At 48.2% G+C, this 13,837-nt stretch overlaps 1 protein-coding gene across 2 annotated transcripts in view; it reads left to right on the forward strand.

Moving 5' to 3' along the window:
* Positions 1 to 3,489: 3,489 nt before the first annotated feature.
* Positions 3,490 to 13,837, forward strand: part of IFT43 (intraflagellar transport 43) — an 82,112-nt gene continuing 71,764 nt past the window's right edge. The window contains exons 1-2 of one of the 2 annotated variants that reach the window (XM_039232323.1): positions 3,490 to 3,553; positions 4,735 to 4,827. In XM_039232323.1, coding sequence (XP_039088254.1) covers positions 3,500 to 3,553; positions 4,735 to 4,827 — 147 coding nt within the window. In that variant the 5' untranslated portion in view covers positions 3,490 to 3,499. Of the gene's footprint in view, positions 3,554 to 3,774; positions 3,907 to 4,734; positions 4,828 to 13,837 lie in introns of those variants that run through there. The other variant, XM_039232324.1, reaches the window with a different exon arrangement.

A 13,837-nucleotide genomic window follows, 5' to 3' on the forward strand; every position in this document is an offset into this window, starting at 1 on the left:
CCGGGGAGCGGGGTTGGAGGTGGGCTCGGCTCCGCGGCGCTCTTGGCCCCGGTTCTTCACTGACAAGCCTGGAGTCGGGCGGCGGGGCCGAAGCTTGGAGATGCTCCAGGGCCATTGAAAATGGTGGCGTTTTCCGGCAGATCGAGGGTGCCCTCTGGCGAGGCGAGGCCGCCAGTGAAGGAGCGCGGCGGGCCGGGGCCGGGACGGCGGGGAGGGCTGGGGGTGGGGCTGGGGGGCCGGAGGGAAGGGGCCGCGGGAGCGGGCGAGGGCGGCGGACCCGGAGCCCGGAGGGCCGGTCTCCGTCTCTGTCCGAAGTGCGCACAAGTGCACCTCTCTCTTCCCCGGGCCCCGCTCGGCAGCCGCTCTCGCAGAAATGTCCTCCAGATGTTCGCAGCCTCCCTCCCCGCCGAGGGTTCCGCAGGGAGCTGCGCCAGCGAGCGCAAAGTCAGCAGTTGGCCGCAGCCCATTTCCCAGATGGGTGAGGGGAAGTTTTCTCTCCGCTCGCTCTCGTTCCTCTTCTCCAGCTAAGCTTCTAGGCCTGTTCCCACGAGAAGCTCAGAGAAGGCAAGGCGCGTTGCTTCCCAGCAACACAGCCTCTGAATTGATCCCTCCTGGGAATCAGTGCTGCTTCCAGCCACTGAACCCCACCTCACCCACCCTTCCTGGACCCTTCGTGTGAGGTCAGCTTCCTGCTCCTGGCTCCTAGGCCGCTGGGATGTTCACAGAATTCCCAGGACAGGCTACTGTTGAGGACACTGAGGCACAGAGCACTTTTTTTTTTCTTTAAGGCCACACGCTTATGGGTGGTGGAGGTGATAGTTAACTCAACCCCTCCAGTTTGGGTAGACATTGTTGTCATTTGAATAACACGAGGAAATCTAGGTGTAGAAAGCTTAAACGTAACTTACCTAGAATATATAGCCAGTAGGTGTCAACACTGAGATTTGGACGCAGGAAGTCTATCACCAGATTCTGTGGACTTCCCCATGCAGTACTGCCTCTGAAATTCAGCCACCACTTGAGAAATATTTTTGACATTCACTGTGTGCCCGACACTGTTCTAGGCGCTGTGGATGAAGCAGTGAACAAAACAAACAAACAAAGCCCTTGCCCTTAATGGAACTTACACAGGTGCATGGGAAAGCCCATAACCCAAGTAATTTATGCACTGTGATAAAAGGTAAGTGCCATGGCAGAGAATAAAGCAGGGAGATAGAATATGGAGTGCTGGGTTGGGATTGCTGAAACTTGAAATAGGGTGACAGAAACCTTACCGAGGCCTTTAAGCAAACACTTGCAAGATGGGAGGAAATTTATTAAAATGATATCCTTCTGAAGACTCCACCTCTACCAAATCACCCTCCGGGGTTGGGGACCTGGCACATGTGTTTTTCATAAACCTCACAGGTGGGGCGGGGCACCTGGGTGGCTCAGTCGGGGGAACATCCTACTCACAGTTTCAGCTCAGGTCATGATCTCATGGGTTCATGGGTTCAAGCCCCGCATCCGGCTCTGCTGGCAGCTCTGGGCCTGCTTGGGATTTTCTCTCTCTCCTCCTCTCTCTGCCCCTCCCCTGCGCCCCCTCCCGTCCCCCTCAAAATAAAATAAACTTAAAAAAAAAAAAGAGTAGTATAATAACCCTCACAGGTGATTTGGGTGCTCAGCAAGGTCTGGAAGACACTACTCTGGAGCTTCTTTCTGCCCAGAGTAAGCACCAGGCACCATTTGCTTTCAGCAAGTCAAGGAAGAAGTGAGGATAAAGGTTTGAAAACTGCCTTTAAGGCGGTAGTAGTGTCACTGTGAGCTCACACAAAGCAGGGAGGTAGGATATAGATTTTGGAAAAATCCAAAGAGTAATCCCTTCTTCTTCATCTGGTACCAAGGAAAAAGGAAATAAAAGATTCATTGGAGCCTGTATTTCCTCTGTCTCGGATTTTGGCCATGGATGTTTCTTCAGATTAAAATCTACAGGGTGTTTTCATTGAGAAGCAGATCTTGGGTTAATCCCTACAAGCAATTACAAGAGAGAAGACAGGTCCAGAGGGTTATGCCTGGCCACACAGGTAGTTATCAGCAGAACCAGGATAAGACCTCAGATTTTCTGACATCCAAGCAGTGTTGTTGCTCTCACAAGGATGCAAACACACGGGCCCTACCCAGTAAACATCTGTGGATGACTGGTTGCATTGAATAATTTATTTGGTATTTAGGAAATGCTTGCAATCCACTTGTAGGGGGCGCTACTTCCACTGGCAAGTCCTCACGTTCTAGCAGTGCTCATCTAGACCTTATGCCCAGCATGATATTGGGAATCTTGCTCACTCTCAGGACCACAAGACCATCTTCTGGGGGTTCCAACTGACCAGGAACAGGGGGATCCATGACTTGGGGATCTCACATGAAGAGTCAATGAAGACTTAACTTGCTTGCCCCATTAGGCTGGGAATTTGAGGAATATCTTCCTTGGCTAGCCTAGGAGAATGGCTGGTACCTAGTAATATGTGCAGGAGAAAAATAACTCTTGTAAGATCTGGTATCAAAAAGGCACCTGGAGGGGCACCGGGGTGGCTCAGTTGGTTAAGCCTCCAACTCTCGATATCTCATGGTTCGCGAATTTGAGCCCCACATCATTGTGCTTTGCGCTGACAGCACGCAGCCTGCTTGAGATTCTGTCTCTCCCTCTCTCTGTCCTTCCTGCACATGCACTCTCCCTCTCAAAATAAATAAATAAACTTAAAACAAAACAAAAAGAAAAGACACCTGGCTCTGCTGCTTAGCACTCAGATGATTTCCCTCAAGTCACCTCTTTGCACCTCGGTGTCCTCAACTGTTGAATAGAGCTATCACTGGTGTTCACTTTGTGGGACTGTTGGAGGGATTACTTATACTTTTGACTCTTATTACTACTTAAGTATTTGACATCTTATTCAGCCTCTTTGTAAAGTTCTTGAAGGCAGAGACTATATATATTGCATTTTCCATTAGAAACTATTTATTTGCACCTGACACCTCCCCCCCCCCCCGCACTCCCCCACCCTTGAGCCTGTTTTCTTTACTGTCCAATGGAGACAAGACAACTTATCTTGTTTTTCCACGTATGGTTATTATGCCCTTCACGTGAGCTAATAACTGTGAAGTTCGTTTGTACACTGCAAAGGCTAAATAGGAAGCTATATAGGAAGGATCAGTTTAATTACTACTATTAGCTAATGCTTTGCACTTAATATTTAAACAGAGCTACAAATGTAGACAGTTCCTAAAGACTAACATTTTCACTGTCCCACAGGAGCAGCCTTAGCAGGATTTACTATCTGGAGGTTTCTTGCAGAAGTTCAGCAAGGAAGTTTACAAAAGTTTTCATTTAAATTCAAAGGGGATACACGGAATCCAGGAATGATGCCGCGGATCCTTTAAATATTGGGATGAAAGGGCGGAGCCGTCGTCAGGGACGCGACTGGGCCGCTTGGTTTCCAGGAAGTGACGTCGGGCGGCCGCGGAGATGGAGGACTTGCTGGACTTAGGCGAGGAGCGGCGCCGCAGCTCGGCCACCTCCGTGAGGCTCGGCTTGGGGATTTGGGGCTAGGATTTGGCGGGTGGGGAGGAGCGACCTCTCCGGCCCGGCGTCATTGAGGCGCCTTGGCCTGGCCCGTTCCCAGCGGCCGGAGCGGGCGGGCCCAGAGCCGCGCCGGGGTGAGGCCGGGGAAGAGGCGGCCTCAGCTGCCCCGCCCCCGGGGCCGCGGTGGACTGCGCCGCTGCTGGCCTGGAGTGTGCTTTCTTTAAAATTCTCCAAAAGAAGAAAACACATCCTGCCCCTGCCGCCTCTGGGAGCGGTGGGAAATTTTCCAGCCAGTCTGCGCTTTCTGGAGCCCCGAGTGCTAACTCCCCTTGAACGGACATATCTGAAGGGTGACTGGGGGCGGAGGGGGGGGGGGGGGGGGGGGGCGGTTCCTGGCCAGGGTTGCACTTGCACTCATACTAGGGCTTTTTCCGTGGGACTTCTCCTGCCAGAAGTTCATGTAAAGACCGTAGTGTTTTAACGCATGAGGAAGGCAGGCTGGAGGGGCCTTTTCTTGTCATAAATTCCCACGAGGAGGTAGGCGTTACCTTAGCGTTATGATTTAGGAAATTAAGACTCGGATTTATAACATTGGAGGAATGGCTAGGTGCCGTGGGTCCAGAGGTCAAATGGAGTATGAAGCTGCTTACTCGGTTTAAAACAAACAAACAAACAAAAGTTAACATTGTGTGTCAATTATAATCAAATTGTAAAAATTAAAACAAATGAACTCTTCTCGAGCCTCGGTTTCCTTATCTCTAGAATGGAGATGTTGATATCTACTTCCAAGAGCTGCAGTGAAGATTAAATGGAATCAGGCATGGGAAACATTTAATCCAGTGCCTGACATGAGGTCTCTGGTCATTTTAGAGGAATGTAGCTACATTTCTTTGGATAGGAAAGACCTACCCAAAGGAGAAACTAAACTAAAGCTCTACCTAAAGGAGAAACTTGGATCATTATTCCAGGAATTTCATATTTTCCTATTAAATAGAAATGATGTGAGGTGCTTTGTTTTAAGGATTTGGAGCATTTTTTAGAAATAAATTCACGTTTCTCAAATCCCATCAGCCACCATGTCTTCGTAAATCCTGTCCTTGCTTACCTTCCCAGAATTCTTGTCTTCATAGTGGCTCAAAGATGTTTGGGTCAGCAGCTCTTGCCGTCTCTCCTTACAGGGGCCCAAGATGGGTCGCCGAGCTCAACAGGAGTCAGCTCAAGTGGAGAATCATCTCAGTAACAAGAACTCCTCTTCGATTCTTACTGGAGAGGTGGGTGTTAAAAAAAAAATGCTAAGAGTTAGTAACTGCTTTTTTAAAAAATGTATTTATTTTGAAAGAGAGAGAGAAGTCGGGGGGGGGGGCGGGGTGGAAGGCAGGGGAGAAACAGAGAATCCCAAGCAGGCTCCGTGCTGTCAGCTCGAACCCAGAGATCATGACCTAACCTGAAATCAAGAGCTGGTTGCTTAAGGGACTGAGCCACCCAGGTGCCCCAGAGTTAGTAATTACTTAATGAGCAAGGATTTAGTATTCCAGATGTCTTCTTTTTAACACCAGCCCTTCCTCCCATCTTGATTTGGGAATTCCCTTTCTTGGCATTTGTCCTATTAGCAAGAAATGACAGAGGAACGTTTTCTCTTTGATGCCAGAGTAGTTTCTCTGCATAGCTTTATATTCCCAGTGGAGAATGTTCTTCAGTTTGCTGGGGCAGGGGTAACTGGGAAGTCTGAAAATCCAGTAAAATTCAGGTCTTTAATTCTACCAAATAAATGCCCATGAGGCGTGCTGGTGACATACGTTGGATGTTGGATTCCACAACTGGACGTTTGCTCTCAGAGGTGACCTGCACTTTCTACAGTTTTCAGGCAGGAAGGGGATTAGTACTGGCCTTGCTTTCCTGGAAACTTTTCCGAGTGGCCTGGAATGGTGGGAATTTGTCCAGCTGCTCTGTGGAGGGTGGGTAATCCTGATGAGCAACACTTTTAATGACAGGGCATTATTTTTGGCAGTTTCCTCAGAGCCCCTTTGTACCTTCCTCCGTCCATTTGAACAAACTTTGCCCTTTTCAAGAGTCAGTTTCAGGGTAATCCCTTTGCCAGCTCTAAATAACTCCTTCAGGCTGTCTTAGGGCTCCTGCTTCTTGGTGGTACCTATCATAGAACTTGTGTATGTTCTCACATTGTATGCTAATTTTCTATTTATGTATCTATCTGCCCCACTAGACAGTTCCTAAGCAGCAGGAAACCTGGCTTCTCAGGTATCCAGCTCGTTGGCCATAGTAGGTATAAAATAGGTGAGGGGATCTACACAGTGAAGCTGTTCTAACGGGCTAGGCAGCTGCATGAGCAAAGCATGCTGGGAAGATGCTACTAAAGACATAGCTACTTCTAACATTTGTTGGGACGTTCTTCACCCTTGCAGGAAGTAAGTTCTCCAGCATTTCTCTACATGGCCCTTTCAGTTTATCTTTCACTTTCTCACTCACTGTAGAAATGTGGGTACCAAGGATCATTCCTCTAAGATAACAGTCATGGCAGCACAGAAAGTTGGTAACCTACCCTTGGCCTCATTGCCTGGAGCAGTAGGGAGAGGGTGGGAGGGGGGTTGTGGAAACGGGGCGGGGGCCACATGTCCCCTGTAAAGAGGTAACCACTGCCTAGCGAAAGCTGACCGACACTGGAGAATACAGGCCCCGTATTCCCAGATCCTCTGATTCTCTAAGAGATACTGGCAGTCTAAAATGTGAGAAAGCAACACATTTTTACAGGTTAGCAAACAATTTAACAAGTCACCATATGGACTAGATTAGTCCTGAGGTTTGTCAGTTTGTGACTTTGGCCATAGCAGCTGCATTATAGTGCTTCTTACATTGTATTCTACTTGTTTACCTGCCCAGCTCCCTCACAAGATGGGAGCTTTGGGAAGTCAGGAGTTGTGTTTTACCATGGTAACCCCTTTGTTGACCACAGTGCCCAGCATGGAACAGGCATGCAGTCGACAGCGCAGAGGCTCAGGGAGGTGAAGCACACGGTGTGGAATGGAGCCCTTAGAAGCTGAGGAGGAGGGTTGTGGGATGGAGGCCGGGCGGGGGGGGTGGGGGGGGTGGCGGTTCGGGCAGAGGGTGGACCACTGAAGGCACAGCTAAGGGAGCGGTGGTAGAATGTGGGAAGAGGGCGAGAGAACGCAGATCATACCCTACCCTGGGATTCAGGGAGCTTGAACTGCAATTGTGGATGTCTTCTAAGAGTTCTCTTCAAAGAGAGAACGTGCAAGGGGTGCCTGGGTGGCTCATTTGGTTAAGAGGCCGACTTCAGCTCAGGTCACAATCTCATGGTTCATGAGTTCAAGCCCTGTATCAGGCTCTGTGCTGAAGCTCAGAGCCTGCAGCCTGCTTTGGATTCTGTGTCTCCCTCTCTCTCTGACCCTCCCCCACTCATGCTCTGTTTCTCTCTGTCTAAATAATAAATTAAAAAACATTAGAGAACGTGGAAGCACATGACTAGGTTAATGGCAGTCTCCTCTTGGCCTCTGGCCACTTTAGACCGTGGGTCTAGGAGCTTGCATCTCAACAGCATATCATTTATTCCTTTGTCCATCAAGTATTTATTAGAGTTTACTGTGTGCCAGGTACCATTTTACAGGGTTGGCATATTTCAGTGATCAAAAGAGACAGAATCTCCTGCCATCATGGAACTTCTGTTCCCGTGGTCACTGGCAACCAGAAAGACTAATCACACGTCTACTTAATTGTGAAGGTGATTCTGGCCACCCGTCGTGGTTAGGTGGTGGGCCAGGAAGGTTGTCCTGGAATGACCTGATGGCCTTGAGGCTCTGTGTTGCCCCCACACCACACCAGCTTCTAGGCTGGGGTCAGTAGGCATTGTTCTCCCGCCGTCACCTTCCCCTGGGCTCCAAGTGAGAGTCAGTTCTGTGAGTACCTAACTTCAAAGTTATAGACTGGGATGAACTTCTCAGGGTTTCAGCCTCTCTGGAATACCTGCTGATTTCCCCAGGGACATCTACCTCTGGGCCTTAGCATTTTTCTGGGAGAATATGATGAAAAGGTGTTCCCCTCTTTCACCTCTCTGGTGCCTGACAGTGACACGCCAGTCAAAATTCCAGCATTCCTTGCCTCCCTGGGTTGACCAAGGTTTAAAGCAGTGTGGCAGCCTCTCCCAGGGCCAGATGCTCACTGTGCTGTGTGGGGCTTTTTGGCTGTTTTCTTTCTAAAATTAGATTCCAAGACTTGTGTGTGTGCCCATTTACATTCCCATGCGGAGCACATGACTTGGTATATTTTTCTTTGTCCTCTCGCTGACGATATTGTAGGATGAAGCTATCCATGAACATGTAAATATGGTGTCTGGGGGCTGCCAGACATCTGGGTTCCTGGAGAGTTCAGTAGGAATGATAATTTTGAAGGAGGGTAGTGGAGTTGGGCACTCTGGTTGAGGAAGAGGAAGAGTAATCTGCTAAAGTAGAGAGAACACACAGCTTGGCCCCGGCAATCCAGAGCTCGAGACCCACTCTACTAATTGCCTGGATCTTGAACAAGTCCACCAATCTCTCTAATCCTCCATTTCATTATCTGTCAGGTGGTGGTCACCATACCACCAGGCTGCTGTGGGGATTAAGAGAGAGATGCATTCAGAGTACTTTAGTAAACCAAACAGCACTACACACATGTGCTTTCAGTCCGTAATCTAGTAAATAGATAAGTATTGGCCACTGCATTGCCATTTTTATTAAAAGGCAGCAATGTAGGAGGATGTGAGCCTGGGTCTCCTGTCAAACTGACTTGAAGTCCCCTTGAGGACCCTGACTCTTTTATCCATAGGTAAACTGGTAGTGACCCAAAGCAGTGCTTGTGCTTCCTGGATGTGCGGGCATTCCTCAGGACGAGTGGGGAAGAGCACAGGCCTTGGGGTCATACGGGCCTGGGTTGGAATCCTGGCTCGGCCACCCATGAACCCTAGGGCTCCAAGCAAGTGATTTAACATCTTTCAGCCTCAGTTCCCTCATTGGTAAGCTAGGGATAACCATTTCATGTCCTCCACACGGTGGCTGAAAAGAAAACATGAGATAATAGATGTAAAACCCTCCACAAAGTCTCTGGCACATAGCACCCAATTTGCTGCTAATCACTATTATTTTTCTAGAACTTGGATGTTCTTTTTATTTTGCCTTAACCCCCTCTATTAAGATTGAAAACTGGGAGCCTTGGGGTTGAACGTGACCTACAGTCATGTCTTATTTGATCCATACAGAGTTTAAAATGTTTTAATTTAGTTGTTTATAAATTAGGAAACTTCATGTGAAAATCCAGATTCTGGGCTTCTTTTTAAAATCAGTTCTAGCACAGGGGACACACTGGGCCAGCAACCCCCCCCCCCCACCACCTCCCGCCAAGAGGGCAGCTGGCTGGAGCCGGCTGGTACTGATAATGGTGCTTGCTTACATGCATCCTGCCTTGTCCAGTTTGCCATTCCTTCCTTTCATACACCTGCTCAGATTTACTCACGTTTCAGCTGCCGTCTGCTGTTTCCGTTGAAGTTTAAAACTCCTGGTCTTTCAGGACAAATTGATTTTCAGGTACTCTTGTGTATCGCTTACTATTGAATTTGGCTACATGGATCAGAAACTTGACCCCAGGTTTCTGAATCAAGCCGGCATGATTTTTCCAACAGCAGGAAGGCCCGTGGAGGGCAGAGCAGGGCAGGTGCAGCCAGTGGGCAAGGTCCCGCATTGCCCCGGCTGCTCCTGGCTTCCTGCTCTGCCACACAGTTGCGTTGTGGCTGGGAGATGGCTAGTTGTTCCCCAGGCATCCGATCTGCATTCTAGGTGGGAGGAGGGGCAATAGTAGAAGTTCAAGGTGCACGCCAACTAAGTTTGTTCCTTCGTATAAGGAAAACAGTAGCCACAGACCTCACCAAGTAGACGTCTCATTACATTTCATTGGTGAGAACCAGCTTTTAAAAACCACCTTAAATGTCAGGGACTTTTCAGCCAGGCATGTTGCCACAGCCATCACATTGGGGTTTGGGGTTAGGGAGAAGAGGAAAAGGGCTGTTGAGAGGGCCATTTGCAACCAGTGTGTCATCATCCTTTTTTTAAAAAGCAGAATTCATACAAAGGTCTTTTTTCCATTGATTTGGGTATCGCAGGAAAGAGTTATTTTTAGTAATAGCAACAAAAAGTCCACATTCCTCTCCAGATTTCTAACTTAAAGTTGTGTAGAGTTTGGTGGAAAATTATAGGCCCTGAAATCCCAGGATACTGGATGGAGTTGCCTCTGTTGGCTCTTCTGGGTCTTTTCCTTCTGCCCATTTTCTCTGTAACCATTTGGGGCTTTTCCGCCGCTAGGATTCCTGTGGCTCAGTCCAGGTCGTTAAACGCTTCTTCTCTCTCTGAGAGGAGAGGGAATGTCTCTTTATTTGCTTAGTCATTCTGTAAATTTCAGACCATTTCAAAGCACTTCAACTGTCTAGTTGTACTAAGTCACCTGAAAGATGAGCTCTTCATGCAGTTTTACTAGCTCAGAGTTGGTTAGGGTCAAACTTGCTTCTTTAGATCAACTTAGGTAATACACATAACGTGCTTAGCACAGTACGCAGCACACAGGAATCTCTCAAAAAACGGTAAACACCAAGGAAGTTTATGACTGCACTCTTCCCTTTTTGGGGATTATGGGGCCGCCTGTCACAGATCAGGTGTGGATCACTAGTTGCATAGTTCAGCTGCAGTCTGGTGTTGGTAGTTGAGGTTGGCTGCTAAGCAGTTACAGCTTCTGAGAATTATACCGGAAGATAGTTCTACATGTCTGCAGTGTATAACTTCCTCCTGTCAGGGCAGCTCTGAGAATTCAACTGGATTTCTTGAGTGTTTGAGCTTTCACCTTCTGTTGATTCCAGGGATTCTGCTCTTACGCAGCTCCTTCAAGAAAAGACCAGGGTACTTTGTACCATGAAGTTATGCTACCCTACGATGAGGTGGGAGAAAAGTAACCTCAGGCAAAACCTGTCCGGGGCTGGCCTGTCCTTTGGATGAGCACTTCTCATTTGGGTCTAGACCTCATTGTGGCTTAACCTTTGGTTTGCAGATGGTCCTTTTAATGATAAATTTGGTTTGCATGGGAACAGCTGCTACCTCTCTGTTAACTGCATGCAGTGTCCTACGTAAGCCTCATGGGAGCTCTTGAAGTGGGTGCTCCTCTGACGTCATTTTAGCTATGAGGACACTGAGACTTCAAGAGGTTGGGTGACTCGTCCAGAGTCATTCAGCCCATCTCTGACTCTAGACTAATCTCTGTGACGCCAGCCAGGTGCTTCTCCACCATCTTCTTCTACCTGCTAGATCTTTCAGTGCACAGACCTCCCAGCAGAGAGAGGCTTTCGGGTTACTCCCCTGGAATCCTTCTGGATCGGGAGTAGGCTCTCGCCTGATCACCCTTATTCGTCCACTTGCCTGGAGAAATGTTTGAGTTACAGCTGTTCCCTTTCTTTCCACCCCCCCATCCCTTCGGTGTGCCTCCTAGGACACAGAACTGAAAGTTAGCCAGATTCTCTCGCAGGAATCCGAGCAATGCTGTTGGGCTCATGTTCCCAAATTAGGCCAATTTCCTCATCCCTCGGCAGCCTCACTCCACTGGAGCTCCCTGGGCGCTCTGCATTACGTCTCTTGCCCTCCGCCTGTCCCCTGACTGCTCTGCCAGCCGGACAGTTATTTTCAGCCCAGTAGGGTTATCTACTGACCCTTTTTGGTGACATTTTTCTTCTTTCTCACAAAAATAACTTTCCTGATTGGTCACATTTTTCAGCCTTTTTCGTAGGCACGCTCCAATGGGCCGGGTTGAATGATGCTCCCGATAACGTCGTCGAGGAGGGATGCAGGGAATTTGATGGGGGAACTGTTCACGAGGAATGTGCTTTCCACACTTCATGTTTGTGTCATGCTTCGCATGCTTCAGTTTTGAGCTCTCCCTCAGGGTGGGCGATGCCTGTCGCTCACCATCCCCAGGGCTTGCCACTGTGTGGGAAGGAATGTCAACCAAGAGTAGAGGCTGCCATTAGAAATAGCATCTTGAGAGTCTCCCCCAGCGCCGGCTCAGGCTCTTTGCTTGTCCCAGTGCAACACACTTTAACAACTGGTGACTTGTTTTGCTATCTCTGGAAAGCCAGAGGGAGTCGCTCTTGCTAACTTCCTGTAGGTCCTGGGGTAAAAGATAGTGCTTGAATGGCACTCGAAGTTTCTCTTAGGCACCAGTGGGCAGAGTTAAAATGAGAAATATGTGTAAAGAGTTTAACCCAGGTCCCCACTAAGTTGGCTGTTGTTCTCGTGATCTACACAACCTGAGAAGTGGACAGGATTATTGTTTCATCTTTAATCCCTGCTCTGCCCATTACTAGGTTTATATCATGGGCAAGTTCCTTACCCGCCTCAGCCTGACTCCTCATCTCAGCTGGTCATATGGAGATAACAGTAGTAGCTCTCTGTTAGCAGTTGCTGGAGGATTAAACAAGAGCACATATAAAGCTCTTAGCCTAGTGCCTGGCACATGCTAACTATTATCATCGTCCGTGTCAGATGAGAATTGGGGAGTGTTATCCATTTGTCTTCAATTGCATTTCTGTTCAGATATGGAGATATTTATATTTCGCAGAACTAACTGGCCCTTAGGTCCAGAAACATGTGGGTGAGGGGCCCTTTTGGTGAGAATTCTTTGTGCCATTTGAGAGCTATTTTATTTCTCTCTTTTAGTGGTATTTCTGCCTATACCACAGATCAATCATCCACTAGTCTCCTTCCATCTTCTTCTCAAAACCCAATCCGGTCTTTCCAAAGAATAATCTTTAATTGCTGACGTATATCATGCTGTCATTCTGGAGAAATGTGGGTAGGAACTGAGGAGGGCAAGAGTGACCTTGGTGACCTCAGTGACCTTGGAGTAGAAGGTTATATCTGTTCATTTATGCACTCATTCACTTGTGACACCAGACTGAGGATCTTCTACATGTCAGGCATTGTGCTTAGAGCTGGCAGTACAGTGAGAAACCAGACATGCTCCCTGGCCTCTCAGGACTTTGATCCGGGGCTGCAGACAATTAAGTGCCAGGCAGGGGTGAACACAGAGCAAAATGGGAATACCTACATTGAGCCCCTTTGATTCTTGAGGACATCCAGAACGGTTGTCTAGGGAAAAATCACGTCTGAGCTGAGACTTCAAGGATGAGTAGATGTTGGGCCAGGAAAGGGGCAGAGGAGAAAATATCCCAAGCCAGTCCTAGAAGTGAGGGAGAGAGCACGGCACGCCGGCTTTGTTAGTGGGGCAGTTGACCCTTCCAGAGATGGAGTAATAGTCGGAAGGGACTTTTGCAAGCAATGAGATGGTTTTCAAATATTTCAAAACCAGCCCCCTTGTCTTTTTAAACAAATGAACCATATGAGGCCAGTGCTGCTGCTGCTTTTTTTTTTAAATGTTTATTTAATTTTGAGAGAGAGAAAGAACACAAATGGGGAAGGGGCAGAGAGAGGAGACACGGTAACTGAAGCAGGGTCCAGGTTCCAAGCCATCAGCACAGAGCCTGACACGGGGCTCTAACTCACAAACCGTGAGATTATAACCTGAGCTGAAGTCAGACACTCAACCGACTGAGCCACCCAAGTGCCCCTAGGCCAGTGCTTCTTATATGACGCTGAAGTAAGTGATAATATTGTGAAGGTTAGACTGACACTTTTATGTTTTTGTAGCCTTTCACTGATGCATTTTCAATGCAGCCATCACACTTCACTGAAAGCGTTTGTGTTTGCTGGTCAGGACAGTCTCAGAGATGTGCTCAAGTACAGCACCGCTGCCTTGTAACTCTCCTGGCTCAGCCTTTACAAGGGGGACCTAGCTGTCCAGCGGTTTACAGTGGTCACCCTTCATTTATGTCCTGATAGTTTGTAGCTTTCTCTGAGGCGTCCTCTGAGCATAGATCCTAGTAACCCTGGAGAGAAATCTGTCCATTATGGAAATAACCTGAATTAGTCGCCATCTCATAGGATTTAGAAAACATCCTTTAATTTCACAAAATGAGAGACTAAGTACTCAGAATTCTGCTATTACAAGAATATGCTAGATGCTTAATAAAAATATGTGTAGGCGAATCGGTGAGACAAGCCAAGTTGGTGCCTGTGATGTACAGGAACCCTCAGCTCAGCGTCCTCATTCACATGAAAGAACATTCAGGTAATTTAACAACCCAGGTCCTGTCTGCTTATGACCCAATTCAAAAGACTTCAG

Source organism: Hyaena hyaena, unplaced genomic scaffold (genome assembly GCF_003009895.1).
Source record: "Hyaena hyaena isolate Hyena2069 unplaced genomic scaffold, ASM300989v1 scaffold_65, whole genome shotgun sequence".
Taxonomy (NCBI): Eukaryota; Metazoa; Chordata; class Mammalia; order Carnivora; family Hyaenidae; genus Hyaena; species Hyaena hyaena.